The 25,453-nt window shown below is 41.8% G+C and overlaps 1 protein-coding gene across 1 annotated transcript in view; it reads right to left on the bottom strand.

Moving 5' to 3' along the window:
* The window catches only part of POGLUT2 (protein O-glucosyltransferase 2), a 142,994-nt gene extending 118,540 nt beyond the window's left edge, over positions 1-24,454 (bottom strand). Inside the window, exons 1-2 of the mRNA XM_085622099.1 lie at positions 23,870-24,454; positions 1,197-1,402 (exon numbers count right to left, since the gene is read on the bottom strand). Coding sequence (XP_085478225.1) covers positions 1,197-1,402; positions 23,870-24,051 — 388 coding nt within the window. The 5' untranslated portion in view covers positions 24,052-24,454. The remainder of the gene's footprint in view (positions 1-1,196; positions 1,403-23,869) is intronic.
* Positions 24,455-25,453: the final 999 nt, after the last annotated feature.

Here is a 25,453-nt window from a genome sequence, read left to right as displayed (position 1 = left end):
CTAGTGTCGCAGGGTGCGGGAGCCCCCCATCCTGCAAGCCAGCCGAGGGTCCGGGCACTGGGGACAGGGGTCCACCGGGGCCCGTGGAGACTCTCCCCGGCCTGGCTAGGGTTCGGAAGCAGGGACCGGGCCCAGGGCTCGTGCTCCGTCCCAGGGTGCAGGAGCCCCCAATCCTGCAAGCCTGCCGAAGGTCCGGGTGCTGGGGATGGGAGTCCACCGGGGCCCGGGGAGGCTCTCCCTGGCCTGGCTAGGGTTCGGAAGCTGGGACCGGGCCCGGGGCTCGTGCTCCCTCTGGCGGGCCCCGGGGTGCAGGAGCCCCCCCGTCCTGCAAGCCAGCTGAGGGTCCGAGCGCTGGAGACAGGGGTCCACCGGGGCCCGGGGAAGCTCTCCCCGGCCTGGCTGCTTTCAGAAGCAGGGACCGGGCCGGTGAGCAGGGGTGGCGGGCTTTATCTGCTACGTTGGCGGAGCGTAGTTTTCTGCTCACCCCTAGCTATATCATTATTGAAATTTTGGTATCATTGCTATCCGCTTCTTACTCTTAACATATTGTATCCGAGCAATTATAACAGGAGTTTGCACGCGTATATTACATACATGTAAGGTTTTGCCATTCAGGCCTCTTCGCCAGTTCACTGCATATGAGGAGTGAGGGTACGAAGGATGTTAGAGCGCAGTCAGTGGTCATCAGTGAATACCAGTAAATCACATTTACGAAAATATACATACCTAACTGAAACTTATAACATAAAAAGAACATTCGCAATCTTTAAAATACAGATAATATCCATTATACATAGTTGAGTACAAAGGTGCAGTATTAGTACATTTCCATCCATCCATGTGTCTAGTGGGGAGCTGAAATAGTGCACACACTAAGACATAACAACTCGCCATCAGAGAGGACCTTCGTGTCTGAGGACAGTTGAATGGAACACAACATGTTGAGTGGAGCCACCTTACATATTTTGATCACATAGCATGGCACACTGACATTTATAAATAAATTCTGAACCACAACTGCAGGAAGGTTTATATAGGGTACACAGGACTCTAAGATCAACCTTCTGTATTATGGGCACCAACTCACATTTTATCCAAAATGCGGTTAAGGGGGCTACTTCTCTTGAGTTCATGTTCCAGAGGAGATTTATAGTTCAACCCTGGTACATAGAAGAAAAGCAAAATGATAAAATTACCTTTCATGATATATGGAGACTTGGCCACATGTTTATCATTGACTGTAACTTCTATCTTCAGGTTTTTGTAGCTTGCATACATTCTGTACCGGACAATGTAGGATCCATCTTTTCTGTCCAGGACCTGCACCCCCACTCGAGTGAACTGTTCATCAGGAGCCGTAACCTTCACTTGGAACACATTATCACCGGGGGAAGAAATGAACCTAAAGAAAATGATATTGGCAATTACAAAAACAATCCTGAAATGGTAGGTATCTCATTGAGCCTTTTGTGCGCACAAAAAGTAATATTCAAACCCACTGGCGAGTAATCCACAAACAAGATGGTTGTGCAACATAAAATAACGTCACACTATCTACGCAGAGTGGTAAACATGTTTTGAAGATTAAGATCAAAAGCAGTCATATTTAGAAAACTATTTTCCTTTATGAATGATTAAAAATAAAAACACTCTTGACTGACAAAAGCTTACGATGCAGAAATATAGCGGTGGCCTTTTAGTCTGTCCTGCTCTGTGTCTATTGAAGTGAGATCTCACTGATACACATGTGTTTTTTCTCTCTGCTAAGGGCACAAGGGATTATAAAATAAAATGAGCACTGACAAAGCTACCAGTTTGACTTTTTATAATGCATGTATCTAAACACTCAACAGCCACACATGCAGTGACATATAATAACTCAAGAAGCAATTCACTTAGGAGTGACCTAACAAATTACCACTCAATAGTGAATCGTACGTTGAATATCTAAGCACTAATCTTCTCCCAAATGATTTACTCCCCCTGCATTTGGCAGAACATACACAGGTTTTGATCTTCAGCTGCAGCATCTACCCCTCGGATATAACTGGTAATCCTAATTCCTGGAGGTATCACTCTCCAATCGCAATCAATTTCTGCCTGAAAGTATTGCACAGTTTAATTCTCAGTGTTTTAGACCCTCATGTGTCAGTCTGCCATTTTACCCAAAAATATAATGTTGTCCTCAAATCACAACAGTGGTTTAAAAACAACTTCTATTTTATTTTGTTACAAATGATCCTTCAGCTGCATCACTTACCACACCACTATGAATTTACGAGAGTCTTGACACAGTCAAGACTGGATTAATACAAAATTCTGCTCAATGGAGCCCCAAAAATCTTGAAACTGTAGCGGCAAGAAAACCAGACTACTATATTCTATCTCAACTTAAAGAAATCAGCGGATATCACCAAAAACCCACGCACACTTCCATGGTCTTCAGAAGTGAAGAAAAGAAAGTTTACACTTCTTTGTTAAGTCTTCAAAGCACAGAAGATCCATGGACCAAAATACCTACATTCTTTACTCTCAAATGCACACCTAGCCATTACCCAACATCCAGCAACAAAAACCTACCCACACAAGTCAGATTAAAACCGCAAGACCCACTGAGACAGGTCTATTCATGTGGTAGAAGTTTATTTCTGGAAAGAGTCTCCCCTAGAACAAAATAAATTAACCAGATCTGGCAAAATTCAGGAAAAGAGGGGGGACAACAAATTTCTTAAAACAGTCTTTCCTAACCCATTACAAAATCACTGGGACTTCCCTTTCCTTAAACAAAGGACAGATCCCCTTCAAGTGCAGCCTGACCCCTACAGAATATCAGGTCTGAAATTTCACATGGACTGTCCTTTCCTCCACTACTTCAAATGTTATAAAATCCAAGAAGGAAATTGGCTAATAACTATCTTCAACATTATAGTCTGCACTACAAATTGGCTGCCTGTTGCAAGCCAGTGCAAAATGAAACTAGTTCTGTTTTTCTAAACAAGTTTAGAAGTATGGTTTGGTGGACTGACGTGGCTGAATGCGTGGATCGATGAATGGGTAAGTCTACAGCCTACTGAATGAGTAAGTGGATGGATGGATGACTTGAAAATGTTTACACAGTCTGAGCACATGGATTCCAATCATTAAAACAGGGTGAAAGGGGCACCTGCTCCTCAAAACATCAAGTCCACATGTTGACTTACCTGCGACTACCAAATAGATATCCCCAAAAAGTGAGAATTCCTACATGATGTCAGGGTTAGTATTATGCCGGGGTGTAAAATAACATTATATTTTAGAAACCGGAAAAGCATGTAATTTTGACTTGGACCCTCAAGGTTTGCTACAAAATGGATAATTAGTGGGCAAATTAGATGTATTGCATCAGATTCTTAAGGTTATTCCTCTATTCTGCTGAGTTTTGGTCTGGAGATGTTGGATGCTTTAATCCGCCAGAGGCCTCTGCAGAAGTGTCCAAGCCCACAGGTTTACCACATTGCTCATAATCCTGAGGGCCTAGTAACTCCGTTTAGCATGCCCACTGAAAATTGTGATAAACTCTTAATGTGGGCCAATGTGTTATCTCCCCAACTAGAAAAAACGTATTGGCGCAAATACAAAGTAATAACCAAACCTACACTTTATTATGTAGAGGACACCTATCACCATATCCCCAATCCCAGCACAGGTATCTCAGTGCGCAAAATTGGAATATGCTGTAATTTAGCCTGGGAACTCATGCACGATATATAAAATAAGTATTTGTCTTTTATTTTCATCAAAGACAACCTAAAAACCTCAAACCCTATTCATGTAACATTAATGAGCTGCAGGAGAGTAGCATGCACGAGTAATGTCAATATTACAATATCCTAGTGGCTGTCTGTAAAAGTTACAAGCGGTGGGCCAGGGAGGGTGTGATTGTTTAATGATTGAGGATGGCCAGAAGTTGGTAGATTACTTCACGCACACCTAACACCACCTTTCTAATCCTTGGATTTCTTTTCACAAAGGATGGTTATAGAGCCCCCTTAATCCAATTCACTGCCTATAAAACAAAGAATGCGCTGGTCTCTTAAATAAATGTTTTTGTCATGTACGAAGCGATCTGTAGGATGCCCTTTTTTACTCAATATAGGAGATATTTGCACACCTTCCTGAAGGACACAGGCAAACAGATTTTGACGACAAGTAGCATTTTCAAAATATTGCGTGGTGTGCCTTTGAGTGTCACCATGTAGCAGTTGCACAATCCCAGCAGCTAGAGAAGTAGCTGGACACAACAGCTCCATATGCCTCACAAGAAAGGAATCCACCATCACAAATGTTATGGCCATGACTGGTTGGGAGCCCGGTTGAACCCTTAAGGAGAAGCACAATGTCTCTAAGGTAGGGCCAGCAGCGGCAAACAGGATTGAGGACGAGTCCACTTGCAGGGTCCATACAGGACAAGATTTGTGTGCTATCCGGACCACATTTCCCACAATGCACAGTCTCAGTCGAGCTTCCCATTGGTGAGTGTGCAATATGAAAATGGCGAAGTGGGTTCAGCGTTTGCACACATCGTCTCCATTCAAGCCTCTGAAGAGAAGCGTATGGAGCTTCGAAACGGGTCAGGCAATTTCATTACGGAGCGGCTTCTACAAGCGGATCCTTGTCCCTGCCTATCATAAAAAAAGCTGTTGATCGAGTGCTACTCACCAGGTGGACAACCTTTGGAGCAGTATATATATAATATATATATATACACACACACATATAAATGTATATACGAGTGTGTGTGTGTGTGTATATATATATCACTTAAAAAACCATAGGTTTCACACAAGTTATAGTTAGCTGTACATTTCACTCGTAAAAACCAATGAAATTCCACGTTATAGTTAGATCAGGTAACTATAACTCGCGCGCCCGCAATCCACTGCCCATGACGTCACATATTACATCACTCATGACATGGTCAGTGGCATCACTCATGAGATCACTGATGACATCATCCTTTTGATAGAGTGGCGGTCACGCAAGTTATAGTTACCTGATCTAACTATAACGTGGAATTTCATTGGTTTTTTACGAGTGAAATGTACAGCTAACTATAACTTGTGTGAAACCTATGGTTTTTTAAGTGAATTTGAAAGGTTTTTTAAATGCTAATTCCTAACTATAACGTGTGTGAAACCTATGGTTTTTTCAGTGAATTTGTACGGTTTTTTTAAATGCTAAGTTATGTATTTATTTTTAATTTTTGCGCGCACGGTGCGCTTCACGCACCGTGCGCGCGCTGTGGGCGCTCGGTGCGCTTAGCGCACCGAGCGCCCACGTTGCGCATTTCGTACCGTGCACGCCTCGCCATTTTTTTCAAAATATCACTTGTTTTTTTCTCCCTTGGGGGTCCTTAGATTTATAAATTAAATGTGATTGTTAATTCTTTTTTTTTTTTTTTTTTTTTTTACCGTACGCGTACGGTAAGCTTACCGTACGCGCACTCTGCGATTTTTTTTTTTAATTATTACATTTATTTTTCATACTTTTTGGTCCTTCGTGAACCCCCTGACGAAAGCTAGGGGGTCTGCAACTCTCTTCGTTGCCCCCTTTTCATGTTATCAACCTTTGTTTTTCAGTGCGAGAGACAGAAAATGGCGGCCGATACTTTCTGATTTCGACCGATTCGAATGTTTACAGTCATGTAACCACCAATCAGAATTGAGCTCGCGCACGGCACCGTACGCGTACGGTAAGCTTACCGTAAGCGCACGGAGCGCGCTTACAGATATATATATTGATTTAAATGCTATTTTCTCAGGACCTACTGAACAGATTTACACCAGACCTGCAAACGGCATATCCCTGACCTGAGGACTACCTCTCTGCCAAATTTCAAGTAATTCTGTTCAGCCGTTCGGGCTGTAGCTCGGACTAAAGGTCCTATGGGAAAATGCATGGGGAAAACGCGTTTTGGGACCCCCCTTTTTTCTCAGCCCCCGCTTGACGAATCCCCCCGAGACTTTCAGGGTAGGAGCGGAGCGTAGCGCCCCATTAGTTTTGAAAAATTTGCGAGGATTCGTCAACCGGCGCCAAAGTTATTCTAAATAGAATGTTGCGGATTTCCTATGGAAACACGGTCCGAACTATAACTATCTACTGGCGACCGCCAGTAGATAATATATATATACACATATTATATATACACACACACATATAAATGTATATACGAGTGTGTGTGTGTGTGTGTGTGTATATATATATATATATATATGTTTCACTTATTTGATCTATACTTATATTTTTGTTGCAAAGGTATGCGGGATATAGCCATATGCGTGGTTAAGACTTGTGTGGCAAACACAATGCGTGGTAATGGCATGCATGGTAATGGCATGTGTGGCTCTGCCATATATCCATTTGTAAAGTCGTTGAGCACCCTGATCACATGCTTCTGGTATCCCATCACCCTTTTTAGGTCTTGGCACTAGACTGCGCGAACATGCTGTCTCAAAAAGACACCTGTTGTATGTACTATGAGGGCTTCAGCCCACCCATTGGCTTGCATTTCCTGGCTCCCTCGTAGCTCCATTATTAGTCTCCCCATTTGCCCATGGCATGCATGCGTCATGCCTCTTCCCTTCGTCAGCCCTCCCCGAGAGCACCGACTAATTACTGCTAAACATACGCAGGGCCCATTTTAAGTCACTGTTTCACGACTTCTTGTTTTATTATTTTAAGAGAACTTTTCACGAGCGCTACTGTTTTTACTTGCAACGTTCTTTGTTTCCTGCTCATGTCACCTCATTATTTCTCTATGCCTCTCGCAATCCCTCTATGTTGCTCTCTCACTTCTCGATCTTGCACTGTCTGTTGTTGCATCCTCTCTCCGTCACACGCTAATATATTGTTTGAAGTTTTTTTTAGAATGTTAACTCAACCCAAAGGCATTGGAGCCCTTTATATGAGCACCAGTTACATTACACAAGGATAGATTAATTTCTTGGTAGCCCCGGGGAGATTAAGTGATTTGCCCAGAATCACAGAATGTTGAGCTGATGGCGAGTTTGAAACCTGATTCCCTAGCACCTCAGTCAGCAGCTCTGGGTGTTACGCCACATACTCTCTCCAGCAGTAAGACAATGATCAGCACCGACCTAGTTTTCACAGGGGTCATCACACGCCTTTCCTTTTTGCTGTTACTCACACTGCACTTTTTTTTCCCTGTAGGGAAGCTCTTTGCTCTTGAATATCCCCCCCCCCCACACACACAACAAATTCAGTTTGAATCCATTCTAAACAGGCAATTGCTATCTTCATAGTTGAGAAAACTATAACAAGGGGAGGGGTGGGGGGAAGTTTTGAGGTGTACAGGTAGAATCTTCCTCCTGTAAGACTTTTCATAAACAAAATGATTCTACCCTGCAAAAGTGAAAATGTATTTAATATTTTATGGTTTTTTAGTGATAAAATGCAAAGAAAAGTGCTCCATGGATTATCATGGGAAGGCACTAAGTGTTTTTAAAATACCCCTCACACACTATGAATCCCATAGTGTCATGTTTAAAGACTTTTGGCCACTGTCTTACTCACATGTAAACCGGTATTTCCTCGCTTCTGTCTTCCTCCGTTGTGCCCCGTCCGATGTGGGACAGACATCGGCATCCGGCTTTTTAACTGATTGCTAATTGGCCCAGGACGCGGGAAAACTTTTTTTTATAGAAGGAAAGACTAGAACGGTGAAATTCGTAAAAATGGCTACCCTGATTGGGCACAAAAAGTAATGTGCTTTGCTACACTTCCTGGAGTTACCGGAAGTTGCATGGCTGGGTAATTAGTATTGCTTACATTAATTTTGGACTCACGTTGTGAAAAGATAAAAATGGAATTAGCTATGGCTGCTTCCTTGGATGTCAAAAAAGAAGGCTTACTGGTCATTGGCTTACTTACATAGGTTCCGTATTGGAGCTCTTGTTCCGTCCTCCATCTTGCCATAGTGCTAACACCAGCCGATGGTCCTGGAGCACTTTAAGAGCTCACCAGTAACAATACACATTGACACATTCATGGCCGTACGCAGGGGGAAGCGCAAGTGCTTTGCCCAAAATCGCAAATTGTTCAGCTGACCCTGAGATTAGAACCTGGTTCACCAGTTCCCCTGTCGGCAGACCTGGCCATTATGCCACATCCTCATTTCACTTCAAAGCTCCTAAACTGTTTCCCACTATCACTTCCACATTTCTTTTAACAAGACCCGTCAACACCAAACAAGCATTGGCAAAGCCAAATAGATCTCGGCAATGCACAAGCTATTAGCCTTGTCAATGTGAATGTCTTTTAGCCATGTTGTCTAGCAGCACATTTGCTGTTCAGCATGGTTTAAAATCACTGAAAAAGCGCTGTGATGCAGCCAGCGTAGGACACGTCAATGTGCTTTTTTGAGTTAGGAGGGGCAGGAAAATAAACTCAACATGGGGGTGTGAAGACACTCAGGTTCGACTCAGTATCCTGCGATTCTGGGATTTCAGTAACTTTCAGCCATGCTGAGTAGCAAATGTGCTGCTAGTGTTCTTTCTTCCCACTCTTCGGGATACAGGTACATCCTCTGTCATGGATATTCATCAAGGAACAGCGTCAGTGAATAGGATCTCTCTGTAACGTTATATACAAAGGATAACTGATTGCTGCTTATTAACTGGGCACCAAGAGACATCCTGTTTTGTGAATTCTGTCTCCTCTGCACCTGGGTGGATCCTATAGCGCAAATGATGTGAAGTCTGTGGTATTCTTTAGAGTCCAACTCCACCAGTTCCGGACAGACTATCTAACCACTATTATTGGGGTCAGTGGAAGTGCTTGATGTCCCTCCTCTCCACTCCAGGTGAATCAATTAGGCCCATTATAGTTCTGTTCATTAGTATTTCTTGAACTCCACCACGCAACTAGTCACTACTCTGGTGTCTGTAGTGTTCCAAAGGTTGTGCGGCAATTGCTCCTGGGTTTACTTCAGACCCACTACTGGTGTGTTTGTTAGCATTCCTTGGGTTTGGGCCACACTGTTCCTGGATGTCCCCTATCTACTCACTAAAATAGTGTATGTGGTGTTCCTAGGTTTCTGCCTGCATCGCTCTTCAGTTGAATTCAGACCCACTATGCTTGAAAGGGTATTGATTTGATAGAGATGTTATACATCACTCTGTATTTATAGTTAGGGTCACCAGGGATAGAGATTTTTTAGATTTTTGTCCCTTAATAACTTTGCACCCGTTTGACGTAAACCCGCAAAACGTTGCAGACCTGTTGTACCTGTTTTATTGTCAGAGGACTGAAAGTTCTGCGACATTTGGTCAAAGGGGTGCAAAGAAAAAAAAAAGGAGGGTCCTAAAACGGGCTTCAAATCCAATGCATTTTACATAGACTTTTGTATTTTGCATAGCGCGAAAAAGGCCAGTTGGAGTTTGCTGAAATTTAGCAGCATTAGCTATTAAGGTGCGAAGATGATTCTTTTGGGTACAGCAGGTAAGTAGAGTAAGATTTTTTTAAGTTATAAGGTTACAAGCCAACAAAAACCATCTTTCTTATGCAACCCATGCAACAAAATGAAAAAATGACCTAGCAGTGAGCCACACAAACTACTATTTAGAGGACATGATAATTGGCCACTAAGAAACAAATAATAATCTCAATTTTTATAACAATAACAATGATTCAACTTTTCGATAGGCGGTGAGGTATATCCTGCGTAAACATACAATGGTTGAAACAATTAGAGGAAACAAAAGTATCACAGAGTTGCATCCAAGGGAACAAAACAGAAGATGAAGATCGGATATGGTTCTCATCTGTAAACACACAAACTTGTGACTCAAAAATTAACTTTCACGAACTATAAATTGAAGTTAATATGTATTGAGTGTGCTCAGGGAACTATAATTTCTCCAATAACAATGATTACCTTTCATTTACTTTGGCCATCATAAGCCCCCCCAAAAAACTAGACTCCACATGTAAAAGGTTTCAGAATTACTACATGAACAACAAAAAGACACATTTATGATCAGATGATTATGTAAAACAATAAAAACAAGCATAACAAAAAAGACAGATAAAAAGAAAGAAATCACATTAAATCTGATTGCCACTCTGTAGTTATAGTGAGCATCCCCAAAGATAGGAAATTCTCAGATATTATCTCCCTGATAACTTTTCACGTGCTTGACGAATCACTACAAAACCTTCCAGACCTATAGTTTTTGCAACAATTTGAGATTATGTAAATGTTTGTGGTGATTCGTTAAGGGGGTGAAAGATAAAAGGGGTTCCCAAAACGCGTCTTTCCGCCAATTAATTTTTCATAGACTATTTATTTGACGTAGCACGAAAACAGCTTAATGGATTTCCGTTAAATTTGGTAGGAATATACCTTATGGTGCAGAAATGGTGCTTTTTGGGGACTGCAGTTAAGTAGGGTAAGTATATTTTAAGTTATAAGGCATTTAAACTTAGTGAGATCTGTCATTTTGTGAAACTTCCATGGTACATGGCCGTAAACTTATTTTAAAATATATTTAAAAATGTAGATACATTTCCCAATTTCCACTTAATAAAGTGGTAATAGGTAGGGACCTACGACTTACCTATATCTAAGGCCCTAATAGTGACCACACCCAAAGTGTAGTAAAAACAATATAGCTGCCTTTTCATTCTCTAAAAACAGCCATTCGCCAATTATATATATTGACTTGTCATCGCCATGTACCACGGTATACTACAAAGTTATTACAGTATACCATGGCACCAACTATAACTAAGGCCTAGGAGTATTACTGGATTAAGGTACTCTTGCGTCACACATGGTGTTGCATGGGCAATGCAATAATTAAGTCAGATTTACAAAGGAATGCAAGGCCACCATGTGTGGCACTGCGTGGAATGGTAAATCTGGAGAAAAGCAAGGCAGCTCAATTCGCTGTTTTGCGTTACTCTGCCCACCATAATATACGCGGCTGCAAAATTTCACATATATCCATACCATGCCACTGTAGCAACTCCACTATATGCTTTCCCACTCTATGCCTTTTCTTTGTACGAGGCTCTACTGTACGCCATGCCAAGGTATGCCACTCCATTCAACAACACTTCACTGTACGACACTCCACTGGACACTACTCCACTATACGCTATTCCACCCTACACCATTCTACTGTGCGCCACTAAGCTCTACTCGATTCCACTGTTTGCCACTCCACTCTACAAAACTACACTTTACGCTAGTCCACAGTACGCTACTTCACTGTATGGTAATACTCCACTCTATGCCACTGCATTCTACGCTGTTCAAATGGACCACACTACAATGCACGACACTCCACTATGCTATTACACTCTACCCCATGCCACTGCACGCCACTCCAGTCTATCCCACTCCATTATAAGCCACTCCACTGTATACTACTTCACTAGACACTATTACACTCTATGCCACTCCGCTGTACAACACTCCACACTACATGCAACTTCACGCTATGCCTCTTCATTCTACACTACTCCACTCTGCTATATGCTACTCCAGTATATGCTATTTCACTCTACGCCATTCCACTCCACTGTATATCAACCCAGTGTTTGCCACTCCACTTTACTCCACTCCATTCTACGCTATTCCATTGAACTCCACTCCACTGTATGCTAGTACACTCTACCCCATTACAGGATACACCACTTCACTGTATGCCACTACACTGTACGCTACACCACTATGAGCTATTCCAGTCTACGTCACTCTACTGTACACCACTCCACTCTATGCCACTCCACTATATGCTACTCCACTCAATCATACTCCATCTACGCTAGTTTATTGGACGCCACTTCACACTACAATTGTACAGGAGGAACCCTTGGCAACTAAATAATTAAAGAACTCAAGATAGACAAATATATATGGGCCAAGAGAACATGCATATAAGAAACAACTAGTTTATTGATTGATACAAATAATACAATAAATATGATTCAATATCATGTAATACATGTTTCTAGGGTTGAAGGACGATTTAATTTTAATAAAAACACATCACATCCATCATACCTCCATGCAGGTAGTCATACTAAAAAAAAAATATAGTCGGTGAACAAAAGCACAACAAAGTTATTATAAAACATACTCCTCAGGGTGAACGTACAAAATAATCACTTTAAGGTACAGCTGAAAACAACTGATCATATAAATAGCAGGAAATGTGGCTCAAATTCTTGACTCATTGACGCAAACATGTGGTCAAAATCAACTATGTGCATTTCAATGTACTCCACGCCTTCATCAAGAAAGCCACGACATAATGGCTGTACATACCTTTAGTAACTCCAATTAGTCAGTTCAGATGGCAGAGGGCTGAGACTGTGGCTAGATCGCCTTCCCAACCTTATGGACATATACGGCCGGTATAAGATGACAGCCTTGTCTTAATCAACAAACTATTTGGTCCGGTCAAATTCCTTACTATTTTTATTTTTACTAACTCACAGCCTGTCTGAGCGGGACTGTTTGTTCTTTATTATTATTTTTATTATTACTAACACCACTCCACTCTACTCCACTACACTATATGCTACTTCACTCTACCCCACTTCACTGCAACTACTCCAGGCTACACCACTCCACTGTACAACACTCGACTCTACACTATACCACTCTATGCCAGCCAACTATACTCCACTTTATGCTATTCTACTGTATGCCACTCAATTCTACACTATTACACTGTACACAAATTCAATCAGTGCCCCTCTACTGTATGGTATTCCACTCCATCCCACTATAAGTCACTCCACTGTGTGCTATTACACACTACCGCAACCCACAACACACCACTTCAGTCTGAACCACTTCACTGTACGCTACTACACTATACGCTATTACACCTTATGCAACTTCACTGTATGCTATTACACTATATGGTATTACACTCTACGCCTCTCCACTGTATGCCACTCCATTCTACACTATTCCACTTTATGCCACCTCACTGAACGCTACTCCAGTGTACTCTCCTTCACTATACAAAATTCTACTACACTCTATGCCACTCTACTAGCCTGTACTCCACTCTATCCCCGTACACTCCACTGTCCAAATTTGCACTTGACTCTATGTGCATATACTTTCTACTACAACACTTTCCAACACAGCACTCCACTCTAGTGTATGAGATGCCACTCCATTTTATAACAGTTCAATGTATACCACCCCAATGTACACCTATCCACTGTGCCCTACTCCACTCTATTCCACTCCACTGTACACCACTGCACTCTACACTTCTACACTCTGCTGTACAGTATTCCACTGAACGCTACTCCAATTTAAGGTAATCCACTTTAGACCACTACAGTGTACACCACTCCACTGTACACTGCTCCATTGTACGACACTCTCCTTCACTCTATAAAAGTCTCCCACACTTCATGGCACTCTACATTCAACTCCACTCTATCCTCGTATACTCCACTTTCCAACTTTATACTCCACTCTATGCCCGTACACTCCAATGTACCACACTCTATTCCAGTTTATGACACTTTTCTATTTGACACAGCACTCCGCTCTCCTGAAAGAGATCCTACTCCAATTTACAACAGTTTACTACTTATGCTACGCTAGTACACTCCATGCCACTCTTCCACACACCAATATACTCCATTGTACTTTACCCCCACACTATGTTACACCACTCGATTCTACTCCACTGTACGAGACTTTACCTAAGTCTATACTACTATACAACAATCCACTCTATGCAGTGCCACTGTTTCACACATTACTGTACTGTATGTAACTCCACTTTACTACACTGTATGCCACTCTCCGACACTTTACTCCTGTCTATACCCCATCACTCCACTGTACAACACTACCACTCTACGATACTCTAGTCTACTGTATGCAACTCTTTGTATGCTACCGAACCCCACTCTGCTCCAGTCTACAATACTGAACTCCATTATATGAGACACAATGCCAATGCACTATATAACACTTTCCTAGACTGTATGATACACTACTACACTCTACTCCAGTTGATTCCAATCTACAATACTCCATCCAGTCTATGACAATAGACTTTACAACACTCTCCTCCACTCTACAATACTCCACATAACTCTCCAGTTGCGGCACTGAACTCTACGATTTGACACACATTTTTATTATAAAAAATGTTTTAAACCATTGCAATTCAATAGAAAAACGAAAGGTTAAAGCTTAGTTAGGAAAACTCATTTCCCCTATACAAACCATGTTTATACTACACAAACTTACAAAAATTCCAAAGTTATAGTTCTAACTTTCATTTTCAATTTATCCACCACCTTTAAATTATTATAAGTAGCAAACCTCGTTACACACTCTTTTCAACTACTAACCAGACAACACTAACTATATCTCACCACTCTACCATGCACTATGTTCTCACAAATAATAGTACTCCACTGTACGAGACTCTAAGTCACTCTGCTGAACGACACTAAACTTGAGAACACTGAACTATTTGACACTCTCCTCCAATAACTCCACTCTAAGCCACTACACTCTACAACACTCTGCTACACTCTATGCCACTCTACTCAATGACACTCCACCACACTCAATTTCATTACACTCCAGTCGACGACACTCACTGTACAACACTCAGTTCTATTGTTCGACGCACCACTACACTGTACAACACGCCGCTCCTCTCACGATACTCCACAATATGACAAACCACGCCACTGTGTAACACTTTACTCCACTGTATGCTACATCACTACACTACACTCTATTCTACTCTACAATACTCCACTGTGTCACTAGATTGTACAACACTCTCCTTCAGTGTGATGTAAAACACTCCACTTTATGACACTACAATCAATGACACTCCACACTGCGATTTGAAACACATATTTATTAAAAATCTAAAAACCATAAACATTCAATGAAAAAACACAAAGGTTAAAGATCATTTATAGTTAGAAATACCTCATGTATTCTTCCTATACAAACCCAACTTAAAATACACAAACATTAAAAATTGTAAAGTAATAATTATAACTTCAATTTATAATTTACGCACCATCTTCAAATTACTATAAGTCACGCACCTCTGAACACAGTCGTCACCTCACTCCCCACACTACATTAACTATAAATAATGCCTTTTCCATGCACTATTTATACCCTTGCATACTACATCACTTATAGCATGTGAAATTATAGCATTCATAACAACACTTCTAACTTCTCAAATGACATTATTTGTCACAACACAGTACACAGTAGAGAGGTGAGTTAGTGTTAGAGTTGTCTGGTTAGTGAGTTGAAAAGAGTGGCGCAGGCACTATTTAAGAATCTGATTTGCTGCCCAACTCAAACCAACAAAAATAATAATAATCCTAGGAATTGTTGTATGATCCATGGAATATTTAATAATTACATCAGTCAATCATTTAATCACTTATGCAATAGGGCAAGTCTATCTTAAGGGGAAGCTCTGCTGCTTAAGGCCTTAGACTGTCAGATTTCTACAGCCTGAAGGATGACGCGGCCATTTAAGAACTGGTCACCCAAGTTCTCCATTACCAGTGGTAACTCACGTATATGGGCATTCATGTGGTGCTGCACCACAAATATTCCCCATCACTTCAAAATCACTGAAACTGGGCAGTGTCCACCTCAAAGAGATAGTGCCACACATCTTCAAACCATTGTAAACTAAACGAAAAATATTTAAACTGCATAATGCATTGGGCCAAGAGGTCTATCATGTGTACAGAACTCCACTCATCATATTTCTTTTCTCAGATAAATGTCTTATAGATAATAGCAATAACCGTTTATAAAATATGAAGCAAAGAGAAATTATTTCAAGAGTTTAAAATGAAAATCGGTGACTTATAAAAGTGCTTGTGTTGGAGGTCTTTCGTGCAAAAATCCCTGCCTCCTTGCTGTATGGTGCAGAATTCATTGATATAGGGAAATGGGGCTTTTTAAATGCAGCGGAAGGCCGAATTCTAAGAAGTCTAGCCTCATTTAATTCGGCATCCTCTGCTGCTGCCCTCAGGCTAGAAATTTAATTGAGAAATACCTGGGCACAGGCTCTCGCTGGGGTAGTGCGTTGGGTCTTAGGTTTGGCAAAAAGTGATTATGGTACACTTAGGTTTTGGCTTCAACAACATTTTTTAGAAGGTTTAAAAGCACAGTCATTAATGTTTAGAAATGTTATGACTGCGATTGATTTGCTGCAATTAGACCAGTCCTTGTTCTTTACTTTATACCAGTATCAATTCAGGGTCATCCTGAAACAGGCCACTTGTGATTTAAGTTTCTCTAGGGATAGGGAAGCTTGTATTTTAAAGATGGGTAACCATCCGGGTATTGACTCCTGCTTGATAAATAAAGTACAGGCTTATATTTCTTGGGATTTGCCACACCGAGTGTGGCGCTTTTGGTTACTATTGAGGCAGGGTATGCTCCCTTTAAATCCTTTACTGGCGAAATGGTATTGTTCATTACTGATCTGTAATCTGTGCAATAACGCCCTCCAAGATGTTAATCGTGTATTATTTATTTGCCCAGCTTTGTTATTGTGCCGACGAAAATAGATGAGATCAATATGTCTACAGCTATCTATTCTTTCGGCCTCAGCAGTAATAGACTCTCTTTATGACCCCCCTAACGACATGTTCTGTCATAGAATTTTTTTACTTTCTTCTTACATGTTTTTTAAATTTATATTAAGGTACATTAGATATGTAGCGAGTAGCTGCTAACATTTGTTTTGTGTGGGCGATTTTACTTTTTATCTTGTGATGGTATTTAATGGTTTATAAACTATCCTATCTTATTTATTTTATAAAAGTTTTCACTAATGGCGCGAAGGACACTTTAAAATTGTGGACTGTACGAAATGCACCTATTTTTTTTTTTTATTTGAAGACCCTTTTATTGCTAGGTTCCGTTTAGGATTCTCTGATCTCTTGTTGGAGAGGAATATTTTTGCTGAGTCAATTTTATCTTCAAAACAAAATCTTTTGTATTGTGTTGGTGGTTTTGTGATTTATGTGGACCTCTTCAGAGTTCCGTAATCAGAAATAAACTTGAACTTAAACTTCACTTACAAATGCTAAGTTATATTTATTTATTCTTTGTAAAGCTTCACAGAGCTACACAATAATATTTCGAATGACAGTCAACAAAACATCAACTTATATTAAAGTCGTAACACTAGAAGTTTTTTTTAAAATGCAGAAGTTATAAAAACGAATTTCCAGTGTCTGGGTTACAAATCAATTAAATAGCAGCAATTATTGAAATAACTTGACATGCAAAAAACATATGTCTTAAGCTTATCCTTCTTGAATATTTTAGCAATGAGCACAAAACAAGTATATGTATGACAGTATGTATGACACTACAGTTATATGGACCACAAAGAAAAAGTTTAATTAATTAGATAGTTTTTACAGCAAGCTCTCCTGTAGTGGGAAACCCTGAATTTGTATTTTAAATAAAATGGTCTAACATTTAATAGCATACTTGTCTGGATGAAGAAATGTTGTTTCACCATGTTAACAGTTCTACAAACTGAGGTTAACCTTCAAATTTGAATAGTATGGCCATATCCTAAGCAAACACCTTTAACTAGGTTTTTCTTTTCAGACACATTTTCATTTATTAAAGGATTTACAAAAGAGGTCTAGGATATAGGTACAGCACTTATCCCTGTCTCGGGAATGTCAGTAAATGTATGGTGCAAGGATCAGAGAAGCAAGACCCCTCCGCTTCCCAAAAAGTGGAAGAAAACTTTCACTCAAAGCAATATAAGGAATTTTGATCCGCACTCATATGCAAAATACAAGTCCATCCAATTTGTGTGTTTTTAGATTGTTCAGATAGCAGATGATTTTCTTATCAGTATTTGAATGATTTTCAATACGCTGGTTTTACCTCGCTTTTCTTTCTTAAGCCATATTCGATGGTATTATTAAATCGTACGTCTAGTCTTTAAGAGAGCTGGTACTCATCTGCTGAGCCCTGAAGAAGTCCTTAAACAGGACGAAACGCGTTGGCTACTAGAAGAAAGGATATGAAAATAAAGAACAATCTAAAAACACACAAATTGGATGGACTTGTATTTTGCATATGAGTGCGGATCAAAATTCCTTACATTTTCATTTATTGTTTGTTAATGAGCAACTAAGCAACCAAATCAGATATTTCGATTTGCTTCGAAGCAAAAGTAATGGCAATTGACTGCCAGCTCATTTCATAGATCACAACCTCGCCTCTTTAAAATCCTATCCCTGAAACCCAACGTTACCAAATCTCCACCAGGCTATCTATTTATCTCACCCAACCATTCAACTGAAACCACATAGCACTAATGATCACACCTAACTGATATATATATATATATATATATGTTGGCCTAACGGCTAGGGTGGTCGACCTCGAATCTGGGGAGCTGGGTTTGAGTCTTGGCAATGATGCTAAACATCCTGTGATTCTGGGCAAATCACTTATTCTCCCCGTGCCTAACAAAAATGAATGTGTCCTTATGTAATGCAACTGGTGCAATGTAAAGTGCTCTAATACCCGATTCGGGTAAAGCTTGCACTATATAAAACTCTGCAAAATAAAAAATAAAAAATATATATATATAATATATCACAAAGTAACTGAAGTAAATGCATGCAACTTTTTTCTTGACAGCACATGACTAATGGTTAACCACTAACCTTGGGGTCCGGAATAGTGTGCTACTTGCCGTAAAAGTGCTTAAACGTCTTGTCAGGGGTAGTAGGGGCTATATAAGTACCATTACAATATATTTACTCTGTACAGTAGAAAACTAATGCTCTTTCCTCGCCTTTCATTTTCTATTTAATGTGCAAACGAGGTCCTTAAACTATTATTAAATATGCTGTAGATAAGCTTTGGCAATACTTGAGCGTCTGCTCATTGCCATATAGCATATCCTATTATAGGGAGTACTTTCAAAGCATCTGCCTTAAAGGTGCGCTACAGCATGTCACTAGTGTGTCACACGACTGAACGTATATGGACGCCGATCAGTGGTCGAAGTGGGAAAAAAAAAGTAGGGGAACTGTGGGCGTGGCATCAGGGGGCGGGAATATTCCGAGGATTGGGTCAGTGGGCGGAGTCAGAGGTGTGGCTAAAAAAAGAGCAAAACATCCCAATTTTTTAGTATGTTTGTCATTTCACTGACGAGTTACAGCTTATGATGTTATTTAATGCAACCAATAGATACACGTTTATTTGAGGTTTAATAGATGAGTTTTTGACATTAAAATTCATTTACAATGTGGGATACGTATTCAATCACAGAATGTCCCAAATACGCATATAGATGGAATCATAAGCCATTTGTTTCCGAGTTATGCAGTTTCTTTCATTAGCACTTCTCCTCCCTTTTTCTAACCATTTCTGAACATAACATTTGGCTTTAGATTCGATGACAGGAAGCCCCACGTGTTGGGGAGCACTGTTGATGACATCATTCTGTGCCCCACAGTCAATGCAAAATTGTATTCATGTGTTTTTACATGCTTCAAGCAACATGTCATGAAGCCAGCATTAGATGCCTCTTAGTTTCCTGTTATTGTATCTAGACCTACCACTCTAAAACAACCCAGACCTGTTGGTTTTGCAGATGCTTTTAGCAGTATCAGATGAATGAGATACAACTATTTTATGAGTAGTTTGTGTAATTACCACTCAAGTTAGATAGCTATCAGAATTGCAAATGCATAAATTCTGAAATTATGAGACTCAAACATTGGTAGAGTCAAAAATAGGTAGTGGTCCTCAGATTATTTCAATCAGTTATTTTCTCCCCTACAGGCTACTACCCTCTGCAATCACTATTAGGCACCTTCCTCCTTTGTCTCTCCATGAGCACTGTAGGTGTATAGGAATACCACCCACCAGAGACTGCATGAGAGAAGTTCAAACATGAATGGCAAAATATCCTAGTTTGCAAATGTTTTCCACATAATTATAACTCTGCCGTGTTTGCCACATAAAGCACCATCTGCTTCATAAGCTGATGGTTTTACCTAAAAATTTGTTTGCATCTCAAATGGATCAAAACAACGTGACTTGTGTTGCTGTGAAGTGGAGGGCCCTTTACAAAGGTTGACTGGTCACGTTCTCAGGGCTGCTATTAATGAGGCGAAAGCTTTACAGAGACTGTTAGTATGTGTAAAAATTTCAAAATAACATAGTATCAGAAAATGTACCACATTAAGCTGCAGTCTTTCTTTGCTGCATAATTTAGTCAACACTGCAACATAATTTTGCCCTCCATTGCTGCGTAATTGCAGCGGCCCAAAAGCAGGCAGCACATGTTAAAAGTGCTTGCTGCTTGAAGCAAAGAGACACCGTGAAGTTTGAGAATTTAGGGACATATTTACGGGAATGGTGGTGCAACGCATCAAGTTAATTTGCTGTGCTGCCCTGCGTCACAGGGAAAGGGCAGAAATGCACCGTCTTTATCCAATACGGTGCATTCCTGCCCTTTCCAAGTGTGCTGGTGCCGTTTCGTCAGCCTAGCGCCAACGCAGGCACCCTTGCACCATGGTGCAAGGGTGCCTCCATTGCATGCAGCCTTGTTTTTGTGCACAAAAGCAAACCTGGGAGGCTTTTTCTTCTTTGTATGAGTGCTGCACATATAGAAAGAGGAAAACAGGGAGAAATAAAGATTTTTCTCCTTGTTGTGCCTCCCTTGGGGAGGCGTCGGATTTTGAATCAGTCCCAGGTTTACAAGTCCTTGTAAATCTGGGAATGCATAAAAAACGTGAGAGTTGAGTGGGAACACCCACTGCAATGCCTCCCTTGTGCAGAGTAAGTCAAAGCAGCAATTTGCGCTGTGTTGATTTACTCCATATTTATGAAACCATTCAAAGCCATGCAAAGTGGCTTTGCGTGGCTTCATAAATATGATTTGCAGATTTGTGACGTGCATTTACCACATTCCATGGTGCAAGCATGACGCAAGGCCCTTGTAAACATGCCCCTTAGCCTGGTGTGCATGCAAATCCTGCATTGCCAATCCCTGGTGAGTTGCATTAATACCACTGGAACAAGGCCAATGGAGGCACCAATGTGTGAGGCGGACTGGCCTCAAGGGTCCTGTGACCTCAGTGACAAAGTCACTGCTGTTCTGGTAGATAAGCAGAACGTGAGAGCTGTGACAAACTAACCTTTCCTCCAGCTAGGGGTTCAGCATACACTCCATGATGGGCATATCAATGTAACTAGATCTCAACAGTCCGAATCTGTATTTGTTTTCATAGGCTGCTGTTCAATACTCTTACAGTTGCATCCATCAGAGCGGTGCACTCACAGGTGAATTCACTACGGGGGAACCACCAGAGTCGTGCACTCACAGGTGAATTCACTGCATGGAATAGACCAGAGGCGCGCACTCACAGGTGAATTTACTGCACAGAATCCACCGGAGCGTGCACTCACAGGTGAATTCACTGCACGGAATCCACCAGAGCCATGCACTCATGAGTGAATTCACTGCATGGAATAGACCAGAGCTGTGCACTCACAAGTAAATTCACTGCACGGAATCCATCAGAGCCGTGCACTCACGGGTGAATTAACTGCACGGAATCCATCAGAGCGGTGCACTCATGGGTTAATTCACTGCACGGAATCCACTGGAGCCGTTCACTCACAGGGAATTCAGTGCATGGAATAGACCAGAGCAGTACACTCACGGGTGAATTCACTGCACAGCATCGATCAGAGCCGTGCACTCATGGGTGAATTTACTGCACAGAATCCACCAGAGCGTGCACTCGCAGGTGAATTCAGTGCACAAAATATACCAGAGCAGTGCACTCACAGGTGAATTCACTGCACGGAATCCATCGGAGCGGTGCACTCACGGGTGCATTCACTGCGGGGAATCCACCAGAGTCGTGCACTCACAGGTGAATTCACTGCATGAAATAGACCAGAGCAGTACACTCACGGCTGAATTCACTGCACGACATTGATCAGAGCCGTGCACTCAGGGGTGAATTTACTGCACGGAATCCATCAGAGCGGTGCACTTACAGGTGAATTCACTGCGGGAAATCCACCAGAGCCGTGCACTCACAGGTGAATTCACTGCATGGAATAAACCAGAGCCATTCTCTCATGGGTGAATTTACTGTATAGAATCCACCAGAGTGTGCACTCACAGGTGAATTCACTGCACAGAAACCACCAGAGCCGTGCACTCACAAGTGAATTCACTGCATGGAATAGACCAGAGCCATGCACTCACAGGTAAATTCACTGCACGGAATCCATCAGAGCGGTGCACTCATGGGTGAATTCACTGCACGGCATCCATTAGTGCCGTGCACTCACGAGTGAATTCACTGCACGGTGATGAGGAGACAAAAGGGAACAAACATGGCTATCGACACTTCCTAAAGGCTCACAGAGGCAGCACGTGCGGCTGTTGCTAATATGTAACAGACCACCCAAGACATGTTCAGACCACAGAGGGCGAGTGCAGTCTTATAGCGCCTCGCTCATTAACCGTAAGACGTGCAGCTGCATCTCTGCAGTGACTTGCATTTGTGGCAAAATGTAATAGGCTCCGCGGAATAGTTTTATAGTCCATTAAATCAAACATATGAGATGCTTTTACAGCACACATCTAAAACGTAAGTATTTAAAAGTGTTCTGTTACGTAATAATAAAGAACAAGCATTTGCAATGCAATAGGTCTCGCGTTTACGCGAGTTTAAGCTATCGGCATTATAAATGATTGCCTTTTATTTATGTTTTAAAAACTAAAACAAAAATAAAAGGCATTGTTATTTGCTATGTCAATAGCTCTGACCCACGTAAATGCGAGACCTATTGCATTGCAAATGCTTGTTTTAAAAAGCGCCAATGTTTGAGCACAGTCTGCCACAGAATTCCACATGAAGTCCTCTTCCTTTCCGTGTGGCATCGTCAGTCTGGGTGAGCTGGAAAATAAAGGGCAGATGAGGTCAAGGGCGGGGCCGCCAATGCGTCCTAATGTGTCCATTGTATTGGTCACAGTGAGGGCAGGTGGGTGGCCTCCTCACTAAATGAGGTGTAAATCACCGCACAGCCGGGCCCATCAGAGGTAGCCGGGTTTTTGTGCTGATTGATTGCTCCTCCATTGCACCTCGGCTCCTACAGTGCTGCTGGGCAGGCCTCTGCCCACAGATACAGTGGGGAAGGGGGAGGGGGTCCTGGCAGCTGCAGAGGCCTTTCTCGCTATGCAGCACCGGCCTGGATGATCCTGTAGTTTTTTTTTTTTAAGCTCAGAGCATTCCTGCCGTCCCAGGACGCATTTTTGAAATGAAGAAGTAGGGGAACGGACTTTGCTAAATTAAATAAGTAGGGGCACGCCGTGCCCCTCCGTTCCCGCCCACTTCGACCACTGACGCCGATCCTTGCTAAGCCAACAGTTTGCATACGCACTCTAGTCAATGACACCGTACAGGAGGGTTTACTTTGCTCGAGGTCGTTAGAGAGAACTTTGTAAAGGAGAGTTGTTGAGAACAGTTGATTGTGCACGTTATGAAGGGCACTATTCGCTATCTATGAATACATATGTAAAGGGAGACAGTTTGGAATGTTCTTCTTATTCAAAGTCGTTTTGCAACATTGTATCGATTTCAAGGAAATGTGCTATAATCTTACAAAGAACAAGGGTGTCTGTGTATTGGTTCACACAGACCCGCCCTCTTTTCTGTATGCATTAAACTGGGTTGACAACATGGCTCGATCTAATTTATCTTCTCGCGTGCATTAGAGACAATGTTTTTTTTTACTTACTTTTGCCCTTCTGCATCCACAGCCTGGATATAAAAATGCCGTGCCGGGAGGACAGCCTCTGCCCGTAAGCCGGGTCCCCAGATCTGACATCGCTCTGGGTCGACGTGGCCCTTGACGCTAGATTCGGTGATTAACGGAGCTGCTGTTAGAAATAGAGAGAGACGCAGACAGAGGGTGAACATTTACAAGAATTCTTGCAACAAGCCAGAGCACCGCCGACCTGTCAGCGGACAGCACGGGTGAGCGTAGCCGGTGTACAAGCTCCACTCCGGCAAGACAATTAAACACCCCTATCGGGCACAGCGTGTGCATGTGCGCTTCCCAGAACAGGATGCTGGATTGTACAGCTTTTGCATCGAACACACTGGCAATGAGCTAAGATGGGGCGGGCTTCTGGACCATAAAAACGTATGGCGAACTCATTCCAGCCAGTCTCGAACCACAAAACTGCGTCTTCTTCCGGGAGGAACAAAATCCTGAGAACGGCGAATATTGGAGCTCATGTAATTTGAGCATTAGTGTCCAATCAGAGCCACTGCTAGAATGACAACAAACGCGCCTCCATGGCAGAGGGAGCGACGTCCTATTGAAGTGCTTCTTGAACTGTAATTAACAACTAGAGAGCTAACTTTCCCGAAATGACGGAACAGTGGAAGCACCCAAATACGACATCCTGCTGGAATAAGAGCGGTAGTTTTCCCACCGAACTCAACTGTCCGCAGTAACTGCGAAAAGCGCACGTTTTAAACTTGCAATGTATTTGTTAATTCTTGTTTGAAACGACGATGCAATAATAGTTTATTTAAATAAATACACAATATTTCTTTTTTTTTTTACAAACTATATAATCAACTGAAGGAAGGAAAGAAAACAATCACTGACACAGCCACCAGGTCTCGCTTAATCTTATAAATTAAAGTGTTTTTTTTTTATTAATGTATTATTGAGTACATACATGCCAACATTTCAGAAGAGCAAAGTGGGAGATTTTTTAGAAAAAATCGGGAGAATGGGGCCTTGAATCGGGTTATTGTAATGTATGGGCTTTGGAAGTGTGCTGCTGCAGGATCGGACATTTGAAACCCAAATGCACGTTTTTTTCTTCATGGAGCGCAATGGCAGACAGAGAGAGGGTGATGCAAGTGTTGTGCACCGGCCTGGCAGGTTGCTAGTGTATACACCAACACCTCCCCCCCCCCCCCCCACCCCCCCCCACCATCCGTGTGTGGCAGCCTGGGCTGAAACAGCTTCCCGGGCACACACACAGCGCCCCCGGGAACTTCACAGGTCTTTAAAAGACCATTCGCTTGTTAATGAGGCTTTGTTGGACTTTCACCCGCATCGCCACTCTGACTATTGCTGGAAGAATTAGCACGTTACACAATACCAAGCCCTGTCAGCTGAAACATACATAAATACCTCTCAACCTTTCAGTCTCCAGTATGGTTGTACTTAGCTGGTTTTCTACCGGCACCATGGTATTTTAATGTCCCGGCAGACACAAAAACAAGCAAAACACCAAAAGCCGGTATTTTTTTTATCCCTTATCTGTACGTACTTCAAAAAGCAAATATAAATAGAAAA

The sequence above is a fragment of the Triturus cristatus genome, chromosome 8, assembly GCF_964204655.1.
Source record: "Triturus cristatus chromosome 8, aTriCri1.1, whole genome shotgun sequence".
Classification (NCBI taxonomy): Eukaryota; Metazoa; Chordata; class Amphibia; order Caudata; family Salamandridae; genus Triturus; species Triturus cristatus.
Note: the sequence above shows the minus strand (reverse complement) of the source record. Positions and strands in the feature narration are given on the sequence as shown.